Source organism: Nomascus leucogenys, chromosome 10 (assembly GCF_006542625.1).
Source record: "Nomascus leucogenys isolate Asia chromosome 10, Asia_NLE_v1, whole genome shotgun sequence".
Classification (NCBI taxonomy): domain Eukaryota; kingdom Metazoa; phylum Chordata; class Mammalia; order Primates; family Hylobatidae; genus Nomascus; species Nomascus leucogenys.
Window position 1 is genome coordinate 10,207,063 of NC_044390.1, and position 19,373 is coordinate 10,226,435.

General features: G+C 39.0%; 1 protein-coding gene across 27 annotated transcripts in view; it reads right to left on the minus strand.

The window, feature by feature from the left end:
- The window catches only part of VEZT (vezatin, adherens junctions transmembrane protein), an 83,148-nt gene that overhangs the window by 44,162 nt on the left and 19,613 nt on the right, over positions 1-19,373 (minus strand). For 14 of the 27 annotated variants that reach the window (XM_030819825.1, XM_030819824.1, XM_030819805.1 and 11 more), the window contains 2 exons: positions 6,529-6,660; positions 1,351-1,440 (listed from right to left, as the gene is read on the minus strand). In XM_030819825.1, the coding sequence (XP_030675685.1) occupies positions 1,351-1,440; positions 6,529-6,660 (222 nt within the window). Of the gene's footprint in view, positions 1-301; positions 345-1,350; positions 1,441-1,966; positions 2,040-6,528; positions 6,661-19,373 lie in introns of those variants that run through there. The other 13 variants (XM_004089147.3, XM_030819826.1, XM_030819809.1 and 10 more) reach the window with 6 other exon arrangements.

The window sequence follows — 19,373 nt, forward strand, 5'->3', positions numbered from 1 at the left end:
CAATATCTTCATAGCTAACAACATTTTAAATACGTCACAATCAAGGGGAAAAAGTCAAGCAATCTCACGCCAAAAGCCAACTTGGCAATTTCTTGTTCCATTACTAGTAAACTAATCCTTAGGTATGTATTCTTATAGTTCTCCATAATATAGGCACAAAAGGGATGCATACAGAAGCTGGCACTGTATAGTAAAAACATCACATGAAACATGTGGCCAGTGACACAGAATCAAGAATGAAAAGACCAGGCCTAGGCAGACTATGATTAAATCACAGAAAAATGTATATGGATCCATATACCTTACCACAGTCCTAGTATCACTGAAGAATGAGATGGCTCCACCTGGATAAAAATGGCATTATATGTAGACGATAAGACACTTCATTGACCTTCTCAACACACCTTCAACAAAGATGAAACCCTGAACAAAGAACTTGACAATTTGGATTGCTAAAAAGTAATTTTAGTCAGCCAAAAAATAATAATACTTGAGCTAGAGAGGTCGTATGCTATAGCAGAAAGAGCATGGCTTTGGAACCAAGAGACCTGGGTTCAAATTCTGGCTCTATCACTTACTAGCTGAACATTTTTAGACAATTCACTCAGTAAGTTATTAAAACAAACTGAATTGTCTGAACCTTCCTGGTTTTCTCATTACTGAAGTGGACTAAATCCTATAGTGGTGTTTAGATTACCAAATCAAAATGTGAAAGCACTTTGTAAACAATCTCTTTACAAATGTTAACTTATAAGAATGATAATTCTTAAGGTCACTGGCCAGCAGAGATCCTGAAACCTGCTTACGTAACTACATTACTCCTTCTGGGAGCCATGAGAACCACATAACTTGAATTTTTAGGCTATACTCCCTGGATTTTGTATTGTTAGGACGTCAGAAGGTTGAAGTATTTCCCCTCTGGAGTTCTGTTACAGCAGAGAGTAGAAAAAAACAAAGCCTCACAAAAATCACAAAGACCTTTCAGGTTGACTGTTTCGAGTCTTTGGGAAATTCTGTGATTTAACAGATTGAATTGATCCCACTAATGACATATTCCTTTACCTATAGAGAGGAATACCTGTCAATGGAGGAAGAGGGCAATAGTAAATTAGCGATCTAACAAATAAAGTTTCAATAACTATCAGAATATTCCATTCTGAGTGGCTAATAACCTCTTTAAAAGCTATAAACAATACCAGTAAGACCAAATTAAAAGATCCTGAGTTACTGCAGAATCTCTAGTAAAAATCAAGTACTGCCCAAATTGATAGCAAAACAAATTCTGATTCACCAATTATTTCACTAATAACCTAGAACCCTGAAAAGTGGCAAAAAGAAGTGACCACTTACCAACTTGTGAAGTAAGTCGTCCTTCTTATTGCACTGAGAAAAAAAAATCCAACTTTTGATGGTTTCAGCCACTTTTAACAGGATACCTTGCTGAAGGAAATGAATGACATTGTATAGGATTATTAAAGCATACCCAAACAGCAGAAAAGCTTCAAATTACTTACCTCCAATCAATGAGAATTTATATGAGAAAAGGGAGAAAAAAATTGTCCAGGTTATATACCTTGTCAATATGTCTCAGCCTCCTTATTAGTTCCTAAATTTTGTTGCATATCAGGATCACCTGGAGATTTTAGTTAGAAACATATTCTTGGGCCCCCAAACTAAAGATTCTGATTCAATACATTTGGAATGAGGCCTGAAAATATGATTTTTAAAGAGCAGGCAGAAGTCATTCTGAAGCAGCCCATTAATCCTGGGAAGACAATGTACTATGTCAACATGATGATAGTATTTATTTCAGAAAGAAAAATCACAGGGTGGTTACAAGTTCTCAAATATTAAGACCATTTCATTCCACAATACTAAGTCAAAAAGATACTTTGACCATTTTAGAAAAACTGTCATATATTGATAAAAAAGCTTTACTACTGAATCAACCAAAAATTCAATTTACCTTAATAGCCCATTCCTTGAGCATGCCAGTAAGTGCAGTTTATATTCATTGAGTGATTACTATATCCCAGGTACTGCAAAGGGTCATGGGAAAAAAGATAAATACATGTAACTATTGTTTTCAAGAACTTAGTATAGAAGAAGAGACAATATAAAGAATTACAATCAATGTAAAGTCTGAAAAAGTATTGGAAAAGAGGAGTTCAGAGAGGAGCTAACACTGGAGCTCAGTCCTAACGGATGAGTAGGAATTCAACAAAGAAGAGAAGAACGAGCCGGGCACGGTGGCTCATGCCTGTAATCCCAGCACTTTGGGAGGCTGAGGAGGGCAGAGTACCTGAGGTCGGGGGTTCGAGACCAGCCTGACCAACATGGAAAAACCCCGTCTCTATGAAAAATACTAAATTAGCCGGGCATGGTGGTGCATGCCTGTAATCCCAGCTACTCGGGAGGCTGAGGCAGGCGAATCACTTGAACCCGGGAGGCAGAGATTGTGGTGAGCCGAGATCGCACCATTGCACTCCAGCCTGGGTGACAAGAGCGAAACTGGGTCTCAAAAAAAAAAAAAGAAGAACACTTCAGTCAAGGGAAGAGGATGAAGGAAAGAGCCATGAAAGCACATGCCACAGGGATGGTGGCGCACTCCAGGACAGTTATGACCCAAGGGAAGAAGGGATTAGTATGGAAGTTAAAAAGGTACACTGAGATAGGTTTTAAAGGATCTTAGTCTTACACACCATAATAGTATGAACATTATCCTGTAGGTTGTGAGGAGCTACCAAAGATTTTTATGCAAGGAAGCGAAACAATAAAGAAAAATAATTGGCAATAGTACAGAGGCTAAACTGGCAGGGTATGATTGTAGACAAGAAGCATGATTAAGAGGATATTCAAGGCTGGGGGCGGTGGCTCCCGCCTGTAATCCCAGCACTTTGGGAGGCTGAGGTGGGTGGATCACAAGGTCAGGAGTTCAAGACCAGCCTGGCCAACATAGTGAAACCCCGTCTCTACTAAAAATACAAAAAATTAGGCGGGCGTGGTGGCGGGCACCTATAATCCCAGCTACTCAGGAGGCTGAGGCAGGAGAATCGCTTGCACCCAGGAGGTGGAGGTTGCAGTGAGCTGAGATCGCACTACTGCACTCAAGCCTGGGCGACAGTGCAAGACTCCATCTCAAAAAAGGAAAAAGAAAATTAATCACCCAGCTAAATAACAATAAAGGCCTTTAAATTAGGTAATGAGTACAAAAATGATCATGAAATAAGAGTTAGATTTAAGAGACACAGAAGCTGACTTGATGTATCACTTGATGACCAAGACTATGTCAGCGCGATTGGAAATGGTATGGTAACTGAGAGGGTGGTGATTTGGGACTATTAAAAAGAACATTTTTTGTTTGTTTGTTTTGGGGGTGTCTGAGGGAGTGGTGATTTCGGACTATTAAAAAGAACATTTTTTGTTTGTTTGTTTTGGGGGTGTCTGAGGAAGTCCTATTTGAGACAAGTTGAATCCGAGCTTTGTGGGGCACATGTAGATGAAAATGTCTAACAAGCATCTGGAACTCAGCAAAGCCTGGAGAATGGACATAAGTGGCAAGAAAGTAGATGAGATCCCCAGAGAAGACATCAAGCCAACAAGAAGCCTGCTGCTAAAACTCTATGGAATGAATTTAAGAATAATCACAGGAAAAGAAACCAGAAAAAGAGACAGAATGAATATTCATAGTAAGAATATCAGGGCAGACTACTTAACAACTACTAACAAGTATATGCAAAAATAAAGTTAAAAAAGAGAGAGCAATTAATACTAAGGATGGTTTCATTAAGAACTCATAGAAAAACGGCTTTTCAGAGGAAATAATTGATACTTCATTCCTTGAACAGAATTTTGGGAGCAATTCTAAACATACATTCCCTGACAATGAGCTAAACAATATAACAAGTTTTCTAAAATTTAGCTCTCCCCAAATTAGGAAAAAAATTGGTCAGGCATGGTGGCTCACGCCTGTAATCCCAGCAGTTTGGGAGGCCAAGGTAGGCGGATCACTTGAGGTTAGGAGTTCAAGACCAGCCTGGCCAATAAGGTAAAACCCCATCTCTACTAAAAATACAAAACTTGGCTGGGCGTGGTGGCCTGTGCCTGTAATCCCAGCTACCTGGGAAGCTGAGGCAGGAGAATTGCTTGAACCTGGGAGATGGAGGTTGCAGTGAACCAAGACTGCATCACTGCCCTCCAGCCTGGGGGTGACAGAGTGAGACTCCATCTCAAAAAAAAAAAAAAAAAAAAAAAAGAACTTCATTTTAGAAAAATATAGATCCTACAGTTAAAAACTTGTCTTAGAAATGTGCAATATGGCTGGGTGTGGTGGCTCACATCTGTAAGGCCAAGATAGGAGGATTGCTTGAAGTCAGGAGTTTGAGACCAACCTGGGCAACATAGTGAGTGGCAATTTTTAAATCTCTACAAAAAATAAAGAAGAAAATTAGCTGGGCATGGTGGCACATGTCTGTGGTCCCAGGTACTTGGGAGGCAGAGATGGGAGGATCACTTGGGCCAAGGAAGTGAAGCCTGCAGTGAATTGTAATCACATCACTGCACTCCAGCCTGGGTGATAGGGGAAGACCCTATCTCAAATAAATAAATAAATAAAATGAAGACAAAACAAACTTTCTAGACATATGATAATTTTTTTGAGATGGGGTCTTGCTATGTTGCCCTGGCTGGTCTCCAACACTTGGGCTCAAGTGGTCCTTCTGCCTCGGCCTCCCAAAGTGCTGGGATTATAGACATGAGCCATTGTGCCCAGCCTGGTAATTTTTTAAAACAACCTCTGGCTATGCTTTTTATTGTTCCTCAATTTCTGAGGGGATTCAATTTTAAACTCTTACTTGACTTATTTATAAACTAGCAACAACATTTCTATATATAAAAATACTTGTCATAAATGACAATAATACCTATAAAACTCAAGTTTGTATCAAAACAAAACAAAACAAAAAATTAGAGGTCAATGAGCACCTGCTGCTCTAAGACTATCCCCTGGCCATTCTTTGTTTTGTGTTGCCAAGTAACCTCAAATCCAAGCTTATTAAATAGCCTATTATATACAAACCACTTCCCAGGAACATTCACACTTAAAAGGGGCACAGGGAAGAAATGGTATAAACGGAGGACTAGGAAAACTGGTTCTGATCCATGTGAGCTCTAACTCTCCTAACTCTCACCTTCTGGGTGTTAGTCAAAAAATTCTCTAGTGTTTACTTGACTATTACAAATGGGCCAGCTTGGTTACCTCACATTTTAGGTGTCTTTGTAAGAAGATTGGGGAAAGGATCCTTCCGCCATTCCATACTTTCCCCGTAAATGACTAATTGAAAATTTTAAATGCTCCTCTCAATAGTGATAAAACACTGATTAAACTAGAATGCTCAAGGAATGAGGAAATTTGGTTATATTTTTTCTATTAAATTGCAATTCCTTTGGTTAAAACTAAAATATACTAGACATGTAGACAGAGGTTAAGAACATAAACTCTGGGAGTAAACTACAGGTTCTAATCCCAACTCTACCTCTTACAAGCTAAGTAACCTATGATAATTTATAATCTTTCTATGCTTCAGCTGTCTCATCTAAAAATAGAGTAAATTTCTTTTCTTTTTTTTTTTGAGGCAGAGTTTTGCTCTTGTTGCCCAGGCTGGAGTGCAATGGCACGATCTTGGTTCACTGCCACCTCCGCCTCTCAGGTTCAAGCGATTCTCCTGCCTCAGCCTCCCGAGTAGCTGGGATTACAGGCGCCCGCCACCACGCCCAGCTAATTTTTCCATTTTTAGTAGAGACAGGGTTTCACCATGTTGGCCAGGCTGGTCTCGAACTCCTGACCTCAGGTGATCCACTTGCCTTGACCTCCCAAAGTGCTGGGATTACAGGCGTGAGCCACAGTGTCTGGCCCATAAATTTCTTATTTTAATAAACATGGCTAGCAGGACATAAATGAATCCAGAAAATGCATTTTGTAGAACATAATTAATGGAGATTTTTCTAGTATCTCAGCCTCACAATGCTGGACATTGACTACGAGATATTTACTGTATAAAAGTATTTAATTCTATAGATAAAAAAGGCACCAGAAGTTATACTCACTCCATTATCTACCCCTGAAACTGTGTTTAAGAAATATCAATTTGCTTTCTTGTAATTCATGCTGTTTTTTTAAAAAAAAACATTTAAAGAGAAAAACCCTGTTAGTAGAGGATTCCTATTAGTTGTGCTCTCATTAAAGTTTTAGTATATTTTTTTCGGTTCTGTTTAGATAGCATCAATATTTAAATAAGTAATGTATTTTAATTCTCTACCAAATTATTTCCTCACTGGATATAAATTACCTACAAAATATTCCAAAGCTGTAAGGATTCATGTTTATCTAACAGAAAGTTTTGTACTACTGATGAAATAAATAGCCTTACCAGTGTGAGGGAGGATATGGAAGTGCTTAAGAAGTATCTGAATAGCCAGTAAGGTAAAGTGCAAAAGATTGAGCCAGAAAGAATGAGCATGCTTTCTTACTTTTGGTAGGACTCTTGTAGAAGGCTTTTGTTGTCCCTCTGTTGTGCATTTTTCTGTTTTTGGTGACAAAGAAGAACATATTTCAAAGTCCGTGTGTCCCAGATCCTGTAAGTATTGGTAAAGTGGAGAATTCTGAAAAAGACATAAAATAAAGCAAATTTCAAGATCATTACTATTTCAAAAGTTTCGGGGGCCAAACTTAATACCAGACTTCACTATTGTGACCAGTATATCCAAATTCTTTAAGGTTTCTTCTATAAGAACTGAATTATCTGTTATAATACAATGCCATTTAATACAAACAAATCAACAAACAATTCAACAGAGGAACCCAAAAAAGGAAAAACTCTAAATAAAACACACAGATTTTTTTTTTTCGAGTGAGTACCAGCAAGACAAAATGAATTTAGGAATATAAATACATTGTTAAGCAATTTCATTGCCTCAAATTTTATAGTCTTAGAGTAGACTGCTTCAAAATAGCCAATGTTATAGATAACTCAAACGACAATGTTATTACTCAAAGCCAAGAAGAATTAAACAATGATTATATTGTATGAATTATAATATTTTTATCATCTCATCATATTCCTTAATTCATTCAAGCACAAATACGTATTATCTAGCATATGCTCAGCACTGTGAACAAACTTAAAACTCTTCAAGAATGTTACCTTAGATAAGCTATATCTTACATACGAGCATATGACAAACAGGACACAGTATGGCTAACAAAAGCATTAGAACACAGAGGTTAAGAATACAATCTGCTGGGCACAGTGGCTCATGCCTGTAATCCTAGCACTTTGGGAGGACAAGGTGGGTGGATCATCTGAGGTGAGGAGTTTCAGACCAGCCTGGCCAACATGGTGAAACCCTGACTCTACTAAAAATATAAAAATTAGCCAGGCATGAAGGCGTGTGCCTGTAATCCCATCTACTCGGGAGGCTGAGACAGGAGAATCGCTTGAACCCAGGAGGCAAAGGTTGCAGTGAGTCGAGATCACGCCACTGCACTCCAGCCTGGGCGACAAAAGCAAAACTCCATCTCAAAACAAACAAACAAACAAACAAAAACCAATCTACAGATTCAAATCCCAACTCTGCCTCTTACTAGCTAAGTAACCAGGAAATTTATAATCCTTTTGTGCCTCAGCTGTCTCATCTAAAAATAGCAGTAATAGCACTTAGTTCATAGAGTTCTTATGAAAATTAAATTAATATAAAGCATCTGGGACAGTCCTTGCCACATAGTAAGCACTCCATTTATACTTTTAACTATATATAAGCTATGTGGAAACAGCACAGATTTTCGGAACAGACCAAAAAAAAAAAAAATCCAACCCCATCAAGCAGAAATATCAGTGTCACTACTGGATGAAAATCTACTGGACAACTATTTCTGAACAGCAAGCTTTAATTTTAACTTTCAACCTTCTCTAAAGCATACAGTTGGTGACATGTTTAAAAATAAATCTTGGCCGGGCGCGGTGGCTCATGCCTGTAATCCCAACACTTTGGGAGGCTGAGGCAGGTGGATCATCTGAGGTCAGGAGTTCAAGACCAGCCTGGCCAACATGGTGAAACCCTGTCTCTACTAAAAATATAAAAATTAGCCGGGCATGATGGTGGGTGCCTGTAATCTCAGCTACTTGGGAGGCTGAGGCGGGAGAATGGCTTGAACCTGGGAGGCGGAGGTTGCAGTGAGCCGAGATTACGCCATTACATTCCAGCCTGGGTGACAGAGCAAGACTCTGTCTCACGAAAGAAAAATAAAAAAATAAAAAATAAATAAATAAATAAATAAATCTTGATTCCATTCAATGAAATATTTAAATCTCCAAAAAGACTGTAATTAGGTTTTAGAGATAAACAACAGAAAAAAAAAAGAGCAACACAGTTAAAGTACTATGTGGCAAAATTTTAACTAAGTATTTTACTTTCATCTTCTCAGTTAAGGTTCACAACCATAAAAGGTATTATTATCATCATTATCATTATTATTTTTATTCCAATTCCACAGATGAGGAAACAGGTTCACTCAGTTAGAAAAAGCAGGATTATACTATATTACCTAAAATAAGAAACAGTCCCTTCCATGTCTATTAAGGAAGACACCAAAAAGTTACTTATAGTTTAGTACAAATATACCAAGCAAGTTAACAATGTCAGGAAAGTATTTGGATACTATGGGAACAGGAGAGATACCTAAGATAGACGAAGACATTTAGGGAATATATTCTTGCATTCAGAAGAATAAGGAAGAGTGGGAATCTGCTGGACTGGTAGCAATTTGTGGAATATCAATTTGAGAGAACAGGAATTGAGTCAAATGCCTTTCTTTTAAGCTATGTTTATTCTCTTTTTTTAAGAAAAATATTTTTAAAAAAAGTAATATATCCCTCTACCAGATTTAAAATTTCTGGCAGCACAAATGGTTAATCTTTTTTTTTTTTTTTTTTTTTTTTAAGACGGAGTCTCACTCTGTCTCCCAGGCTGGAGTGCAGTGGCGCAATCTCGGCTCACTGCAAGCTCCGCCTCCCGGGTCCACGCCATTCTCCTGCCTCAGCCTCTCCAAGTAGCTGGGACTACAGGCGCCCGCCACCACGCCCGGCTAATTTTTTGTATTTTTAGTAGAGACGGGGTTTCACCGTGGTCTTGATCTCCTGACCTCGTGATCCGCCCTCCTCGGCCTCCCAAAGTGCTGGGATTACAAGCGTGAGCCACCGCGCCCGGCCATAAATGGTTAATCTTGATATTACCCCTAATGTATATTCAAACATTGCCTTGAATTACTGAATCTGCATTTTCAAAGTGAACTGTGAACCCCACCCTGCTCTTGCCCCAGTGGGGGCAAAAGAATAAGAATGCCAGTTCATTTGTTTGGGCCGACCTTACATACTTTAAAAAAAAACATTGTTTTTAAGGCAGTAGAACCCTTTCTTCAAATGAACTTCCATGGGGAAGAACAATAAATAAGATGGATCAAAGGGAAGTTACTCTAACTCTGGGTCAGCAGCCTTTTTCGGTAAAAGGCCAGATCGTAAATATTTCAGACTCTGCAAGCCATATGGTCTCTGTCACAACTAATCAAGTCTGCTGCTGTAGTGAGAAAACAGACACAGCCAATACATAAACTAATGAGTATGGCTATGTCCCAATAAAACTTTATTTACAGACACTGAAATTTGAACTTCATATAATTTTCATATGTCACGAAATATTTTGGTATTTTCCCTAGCTGTTTAAAAACGTTTTAAAAACCTGCCATACAAAAATGGGGGTACGGGTCACGGTGGCAAAGCCGGCCCAAAAACCTTAATTTGCTGATTCCTGTTCTTTTCGTTTGTTTTCTGTTTTTCTTTTTCTTTCTTTCTTTTTTTTTTTTTTTTTTTTTTTGAGATAGGGGCTCACTGTGTTGTCCAGGCTGGCCTAGAACCCCTGGACTCAAGATATCCTCTGGCTTCAGCCTCTTGAGTAGCTGGGACTACAGGTGCAAGCCATCGTGCCCTCCTCTTCTAATAAAAGACTCAGTCAAAACCAGGAGACATACTCTTGACTGCTAACTGTTCTCTAGCAAGAGACTTAGAGAGTCGAAATGAGTACAAACTTTTTATTGAGATTACAATGCCCTTTTTTACTGCACACATAGCTGATGCTCTCTCATCAGTGACACCAACGTCCTTTCCTTTTCCACTTTATGTCACAGATCACAAAATAACAAAATGTAGTATAGATTGTTTTTTAAAAAATGATACTCAGAAGAGAAACAAGAATACTTTTTTCTTCAAATATGTTCTGTATATAAGCTGAGGGCATATATACACACTCAGTTAGGATCACCATAATCTGGAACACTTGCTATTTCACATTTTAAAATGACAGCACATTAATCATTCACCTTATATATCACAGATCATATCCAACAGTATCATGTGATACAGTAAATTCTACCAGTAGTTTATTCTGCTTTTTCTCCAAATACAATTTCTCATTAACTTTTTGGCTGGTTTCACACGCTTCTTGTTGAAGGTGTGGCACATCCATTTGTGCTATATTAGTGATTCCTCAGTAGTTTTGGTTTCTTCCCCATCATTAGTAACAGATCAGTTTTATCCCAGAAAGCACTGTTTTACAGTTCTGGAAAAATCTGGCTTACCAAGGTGATCACCATACTTTGTTTCATGGCGGTATGTAACAAAGTATTTGTCAAAGTTTCATAGAAGACAACCTTTAGAGACTGAGGTGAATGTATTGCAGGTTTAATCAAATGTAATTTCTAGTTATCTACTATTATATTTCATATTTGCATTTTTCTATTTTTGGCTGTTAGTGCAAATCACATCACTTTCTAACACATGTAAACCCAGATACTGTATGAACACTCTGAACACTCAAGTTCTATTCATTATGCTTACATTAATTCTTTTAAAATATTTAGGAATAAAATTGCTATCACTTTTTTTCTGAAACTGTCAAATAACTTGTGTATTATTTAATAGATCTCAGAAAACCATATCCTAGCCAGTAATTCTCAAATTATTTGGTCTCAGCTCTCCTTATAATCTTAAAAATTATTGAGAGCCCCAAAGAGCTTTTGTTTACATGGATGTCTAATGATATCATATTAGAACTCAAAACTAAAATTAAAAAAAGAAACTTATTTTACTTGAAAATAGCAATAAACCTGTTACAATGTTAAACAACATATGTTTAATGAAAAAATTCTCCAAAATGAAAAAAAATTTATTGAGAAGAATAGATTGTTTTACACTTTTTGCAAATCTCTTTATTGTTTGGCTTAATAGAAAATTGCTAGATACTTATATCTGCTTCTGCATTCAATGTGTTGCAATGTATTGTTTTGGGTGAAGTACCCAGAAAAATCAAGGCTTACAAATATAATATAGTTGGAAAGCCAGAAGTATTTTAATAGTCTTTTCTGATCATTGTAGTATCAAAGACGAATAGCCATACCAAAACAAGTAATAGTTTCAAATAGCTAAATGTTAATGTAGAATATGCAACCATCTGATGAGCTTTTCGTACTCTGTATATGCACATGAGAATGACAGTGAAAATGGCAAATAATGTCTTAGTATTAAAACCTGATCACTCAACATAAGATAATTTATTTTGACTTTTTTTCTTTTACAGCAAGGGGAGGCTCCCTATTGCAACTGTTCTGACCACTATATTTTAGAGGTTTTGGGATATTAGGCTTATACACTAATAAATACAGGGAAATATTTATTTTTCATAAAGTATTAGATGGTAGCTTTAGAAAGGGGTGTTTTTGTGTGGAGGGTAAGGCAGAGTAGGTAGTTGTCTCTATTATGACTTTTCCTTGGTTCAAGCAAAATAAAACTGCAAATGTTTTATTTAAGTTGTTTTTTTGAAGAGAAATCATTAACACTGGATTCAAACTATAATTTCGAAGTATTGGAGAATGTTACTGATGCCAAAAGAAATACGAGAAACCTCAGACACAGCATGTGGGAGCTCCTCAGGAAATCTTTGTGGTTCACTATTCCTGTAAGTTTTAGCTGACAGAAAACACATATCCTAACACCAGAAAGAATTTTGCTAAATGAGAAACAGCCAAGAACCTTTGGTTGTGCTAAGATTGTTCTGGTGGCCGAAACATTTTTGCAATAAAAATAAACAAAAATAGACAGGAAAATCCCAAATTTTTGCTGAAGAAAGCTCTTCAAGAAAATGTCTCATCCAAGTCCTACACTACTGGCACTTCTTGCCAGCCCTACTCCCTGCAGGCCCCACATAAAGATATCAGATCTGGGTGGGTGCGGTGGCTCACGCCTGTAATCCCAGCACTTTGGGAGGCCAAGGCGGTTGGATCAGTTGAAGTCAGGAGTTCGAGACCAGTCTGGCCAACATGGTGAAACCCCGTCTCTACTAAAAATACAGAAATTAGCCAGGCATGGTGGCACATGTCTGTAATCTCAGCTACTCGGGAGACTGAAGCAGGAGAATCCTTTGAACCCGGGAAGTGGAGGTCGCAGTGAGCTGAGATCCTGCCACTGCACTCCAGCCTGGGCAACAGAGCGAGACTCCATCTCAAAAAAAAAAAAAAAAAAAAAAAAGAAAAGATATCAGATCTCCCAGATGTATAAAGTCTGACTCACTTATGGCAGTGCTTGTTTCCTACATGATTCCTGATGTATTCTGTACAAGTGCCAGTGTCATTACTACATCATTGCTGGTTAACTTTTATTTGAGACAGGGTCTTTCTCTGTCACCCAGGCTGGAGTGCAGTGGCACGATCATAGCTTACTATAGCCTCAACCTCTGGAGGTCAAGCAATCCTCCCACCTCAGCCTCTGAGTGGCTGGGACTACAGGTGCAAGCCACCATACTCAGATAATTTTTAAATTTATTGTAGAGATGGGGTCTTGCTATATTTCTCTGGCTGGTCTCCAACTCCTGGCCTCAAGGGATCCTCCTGCCTCAGCCTCCTGAGTTACTGGGATTATAGGCATGAGCAGTTCTACCTGGCTACAGTGCTTTTATTATTAGCTTCACTCTTTTAAACTGCTTTAAACTCTTACAGATAGAACAAGTTGTAAGCTTTCAGGTCTTGGGCCAGAGAAGAATGGGCCAAAGATGGCAGAATTAGGCAACTGATTCGGTAATAAATACTTACTGAACACCTTCCATGTCAGGCAACATGTAGGCACAGGAGATAAAACAAAACAGAAACAGTTTTCCCTAAAAAGTTTTATCTTGTGATACTTCTGATAAAACCATGGTTCATCAAACTTTCAACATTACCAAGGAAATATTGGGTGCTCTGGTACTTTCTAGGTATGCTCTGTTTCCAGGAAAATCCTCTCCCTGTTTCAGCTCCCTTAAGCACAAAGTAAGAATGCGATGGGACTCTTAAACTTGTTCAGGTAGTAAAATAAAACTCACGACACTCTGAGAAACAAGATAAAAAGGTGGTATTTTTATTTTTTATTTTTTGAGACACAGTCTCCCCCTGTCACCCAGTCTGGAGTGCAGTGGCACGATCTTGGCTCACTGCAACCTCCACCGCCCGGGTTCAAGTGATTCTCCTGCTTCAGCCTCCCAAGTAGCTGGGATTATAGGCATGCGCTACTACACCCAGCTAATTTTTTGTATTTTTAGTAGATATGGGGTTTCACCATGTTGGCCAGGCTGGTCTTGAACTCGTGATCTCAAATGATCTGCCCACCTCAGACTCCCAAAGTGCTGGGATTACAGGCATGAGCCACCATGCCTGGCCAAAAGTGGTATTTTACAATACAGCATTTTGTGCTAAACCAAATACCATCTTATGCTACAAAATAAGCTAAATGCAGAGTATGGAAATCCTGCAGATCAAATTATTTAGTTTCTATGACTCAAGGACATATCTAAATAAATAATGAAATGCATTTGTCTTTAAAAAAAAAAAACACCAAAAAAAATTTACCAAATTTCTTCAACAAATAAATGACTTTTAAAAAGGTGAGAGGCAGGAGACTGAGATGGGAGGGAGGATGGTTTAAGCCTGGGAGGCAGAGGTTTCAGTGAACTGAGATCACACCATTGCACACCAGCCTGGATGACAGGGCCAGATCTTGTCTCAGAAAAAAAAAAAAAGAGGCAAGAGGGTGGGGAAAGACTAAAGGGACGTATCACCCAAAGGCAACGTAGGGACTTGTTTTGGATCCTGCTTGGAACAACTGCAAGAAGGCATTTTTGAGAATTTAAGGAAGCCCAAACACAGACTAGGTATTAGATATTAGGAAATTATTATTTATTTTGTCAGATGAGATAATTATATTGGGGTTATCATTATTTATTTATTTAGAAACAGGGTCTCGTTCTGTCACCCATGCAGTGGTGTGCATAGCTCACTGCAGCCTCAAACTCCTGGGCTCAAGGAATCCTCCCACCTCAACCTCCTGTGTAGCTGGTACTACAGGTATGTGCCATTATGTCCAGCTAATTGTTTATTATTTTAGAGACAGGGTCTCACTATGTTGCCCAGGCTGGTCTCCAACCCCTGGGCTCATGTGATCCTCCCACCTCGGCCCAAAGCACTGGGATTGTAGGTGTAAGCCACTGTGCCTGGCCAGAGTCATCTTGGAAAAGGAAAAAAAAAAAAGAGTTCTTAGTCTGTTTTGTGTTGCTATAACAGAATACTTGACACTGCATATTTTATAAAGAAAGAAGCTTACTTAGCTCATAGTTCTGCAGGCTGGGAAGTTCAAGAGCATGCCACTGGCTTCTAGCAAGGGCTCTGCTGCCTAGATATAATATGGTAGAAGGTCAAAGGGGTGTGGGTATGTGCAAAGGGGCCAAGCACTAAGAATGTCCTTACTTTATAACAACCTGCTCTTTCAGGAACTAATCAATTCCCAAGAGAACTAATTCAGTTTTGAGAGAGCAAGACCTCACTCACTATTGTGAGAATGGCACCAGGCCATCCATGCAAGTGGAGCCTCGTGACCTAAATGCCTCCCATTAGGTCCTACCTCTTAAAGGTTCTACCTCCCAACATCGTTGCATGGCAATTAAATTTCAACATGAGTTTTGGCAGGGACAAACCACACCTAAATCACAGCAAGTACCTGTCTGTTAGAGATACTTACTGATACATTTACAGGTGAAATTAGATAATGTCTGATATTTGCTTTATTTTTATTTATTTATTTATAACAGGCCAAATGGGAGTCACATGGTATTTGCTTTAAAATACACCAAGAAAAAAGATGGGGAAGGGGGAGAGGAATAGATAAGACAGTTTGGTAAAATGTTAACAGCTGCTGAAGCTGAAGCTGAGTGATGGGTAAATGGAGCTTTTTTTTTTTTTTTGAGATGGTGTCTCACTCTGTCACCCAGGTTGGAGTGCAGTGTCACTATCTCTGCTCACGGCAACCTCCAAGCGATCCTCCCATCTCTGTCTCCCAAGTAGCTGGGACCATGGGCATGCACCACCACCCCCAGCTCACTTTTTGTATTTTTGGTAGAGATGGGGTTTCACCAGGTTGCCCAGGCTGGTCTGGAACTCCCGAGCTCAAGTGATCTGCCCACCTCAACCTCCCAAAGTGCAGGAATTACAGGCATAAGCCACCAGGCCTGGCCATGGAGTTTTCGTTGTAGTATTCTCTCCCTTAAAATACATTTTTAAGGTCTATAATAAAAGTCTTTTAAAAATCAGATGCTAGGTTTTCCTAAAGCCTGGTATAAAAGGCTTAAGAAAATACTATGGAACAAAAATGTAAACTCAAAAAAATTCAACTTATTATTATAATCTGGGGAAAATATCATTTTACTGATTTTTTTGTTTTGTTTTGTTTTGTTTTTGGTGAGATGGAGTTACGCTCTTGTCGCCCAGGCTGGAGTGCAATGGCGCCATCTCGGCTCACTGCAACCTCTGCCTCCCAGGTTCATGTGATTCTCCTGCCTTAGCCTCCTAAGTAGCTGGGATTACAGGAGCCAGCCACCACACCCAGCTGACTTTTGTATTTTTAGTAGAGACAGGGTTTCACCAGGTTGGCCAGGATGGTCTCGAACTCCTGACCTCAGGTGATCCGCCTGCCTCAGCCTCCCAAAGTACTGGGATTACAGGCATAAGCCACCACACCCGGCCCATTTTATTAGATTTTAAAACACTCCACACATAGTCCCAGCTACTGAGGATGCCTGCTTGAGCCTAGGAGTTTGAGGCTGTAGGGCCTATGATCACACCTGTGAATAGCCACTGCACTCCAGCCTAGGCAACATAGCAAAATCTTGTCTCTAAAAAAGAAAACAAAACAAAATAAAAACCAGAAAAAACCCATTAGAGTCTTACAAACTTCCATCTAATAGTCTCAGGTGATTTTATTTTTATTTTTGTTTTTTTTAGAGATGGGGTCTCACTATGTTGCCCAGGCTGATGAACTCCTGGCCTCAAGTGATCCTCCCACCTTGGCCTCTCAAAGTGCTGGGATTACAAGTGTGAGCCACCATGTCCAGCTCAAACTTCCATCTAGTAGTGGTACTTCTAATGTCTATTGAAAGACAATATGACAAAAAGCAAATGTTAATATAGATAAGATCTAAAATAAATTTATGAGTTAATCACATGTGTATCAACTAGTGTAACTTGTACACATGCTATTTTTTGTGTTTATTAAAAAAAATTCAGAAAATGATGAGCAAGTATTTGGACTTGCAAACTTCCTGCAACAATGTCTACGCTTTTTAATATTTTCGCCAAGGTCAACAAATATCAAAGGTATCCTCTAGCAACATGATTTCAAGTTGCTAGTCTCAGTGGAGGCACAAATAAGTGTCTACTTATCTGTCAATTTGAATTATTCACATTTTCTTTCCACAAACTAATATAAAGTGCATGGAATAAACTATTCTCAATTATATGATTTTTGTGAGCCATGTTTTAAAATCACTATTAAACAAGACAGTTAAAAACAAAAAGCAGAAACAAAAAAACTACTATGTTCTTATAAAGCAGTGGTTCTCAAAGTAAATCATCACTGCACAACTCCCCTCCCCCACATTGGCAATTTCTGGAGACATTTTTCATTGTTAAAACTGAGGGGTGTGCTAGGCAGGGTAGCTCACGCCTGTAATCCCAGGACTTTGGGAGGCCAAGGCAGGAGGAATTGCTTGAGGCCAAGCGTTTGAGACTATCCTAGGCAATATAAAGCAAGACCTTGTCTCTACTAAAAATAAAAAAATTAGCCAGAAATAGTGGTGTACGCCTCTGGTCCCAACTACTTGGGAGGCTGAAAGTGAAGGATTGCTTGAGCCTGGAGTCAAGGCTGCAGTAAGCCTTGCAAGACTCGTCTCAAAACAAACAAACAAAACCTGTCCCAGCACTCTGGGAGGCCAACTTGAGGTCAGGAGTTTGAGACCAGCCTGGCCAACATGGTGAAACCTCATCTCTACTAAAAAAAAAATACAAAAATTAGCCACGCATGGTGATGCACATCTGTAGTCCCAACTACTTGGGAGGCCTGAGGCAGGAGAATCACTTGAACCCGGGAGGCGGAGGCTGCAGCGGAGATAGCGCCACTGCACTCCAGCCTGGGCAACACAGCAAGACTCCGTCTTAAAAAACAAAAACAAAACAAAAAAAACCCCCAAAAAACTGTGGGATGGATGTGAGCAGCGCTACTGGTATCTAGTGTGTAGAGATCGGGATGCTGTTCAACATCCTATATTGCACAGGACAACCCTCACAAAGAGTTATCTGGCCCAAAGTGTCAATAGTTCTAAGGCTGAGAACCTGTTTTTGAGTATAAGGAAACAAAGATTGAAAAAATCACAAAAAAATATGTAGCCTAGCAGCTGCTTTATTTACTTTTTATTTTAGGATGCTGACTGATTTGAAAAGCAATGACCAAAATGGAAAATTAGTTGTTTTTCCATGACTTGCAATGCTCAACAGACTGTTGCAAAAACTCAACAGGCTTTCTAAGAGTGAAATGAGTTACCTTCAAAACAACTGCATTAGAATTTATGTCAGCTACTAATATAAAACCAAAATAATTAGAGCACTTGGTTACACTAAGTATTGTGATGACCAATATGAACCTTTAAATAGGCTGAGAAATGTTATTACAGTATTAAAAATATCTGAAGAAAATAATTTTCTATATAACATCATTTTACTCCAGTAGAGCCTTAAATTTTAAAAACTTTAAGAATAGCTGAGCTAAGCTGTTGGGAGATTATTTCTACATAAACTTCATGCTCATCTAACTGAACTTCAGTCTTCCAATAAAAAATTTTCCTTATTTAAAAAATTCTGTTGGGGTGTCAACATAAGAAAAGAAGTGCAAATCTGACTATCTGGGCCATAGATATTAACTAGGAAAGTTAGATATCTCAATAAACCTAGCCTCTTCCACAAATGGCACTTTACTGAATGGTTTCTTTTGGATGTTGACACACTATTAATATCAATACTACAGGTCCACAATCCAGCACATCTACTGGGCTAAGAACAGTCAATGATTGTCTATCTTCCAACTCAGTAGTCATTGTTGCAATGTTTCTGTTTTCCTCTTTTCTTTTCTTTCTTTCTTTCTTTCTTTCTTTCTTTCTTTCTTTCTTTCTTTCTTTTTTTCTTTCTCTCTCTCTCTCTCTGAGTCTCCCTCTGTTGCTCAGGCTGGAGGGCAGTGGCACAATCTCAGCTCACTGGAACTTCCACCTCTCAGGTTCAAGTGATTCTCCTGCCTCAGCTTCCCAAGTAGCTGGGATTAAAGGCATGTGCCACCACACCTGGCTAATTTTCATATTTTTAGTACAGATGGTGTTTCACCATGTTGGCCAGGCTGGTCTCAAACTCCTGACCTCAAGTGATCTGCCCTCCTTGGCCTCCTAAAGTGCTGAGATTACAGGTGTGAGCTACCGTGCTGGGCCCTATGTCACTTATTCTGTCTGTCTGAACCCTTGGAGCTCTTCACACTAGCCCTGATGCACCCTTGAGACTCTCTCCTTCCCTTTATTAGAAGAGCTGATCTCAGAGCCATATACCCTTTCAGAAAAGCAATTTGTAGTCTGCACTAACTACTGGCCAAATTCTGATTCTGGTCCCTCACACTATCTATTCTCTCTTGCAGATGGCAATGACTGAGTGCTAACAGCATTCCAGATAAAGATCATCTGGATAGAAAAGGGGCAATAATCATTTACTCCTTTATCACTAGCCAAATATCTATTGAGCACCTACTCTGTGTCAGGCACTCGTTACTTTAGTAGTTCTCTGCCATTAACTTCTTTCTGGGGATATACAAGAAAAGTTAACTTATTTCATCTGTAAAAGGACACTAAGCTCAACTGCTCAACCTCAGTTTGTTTGT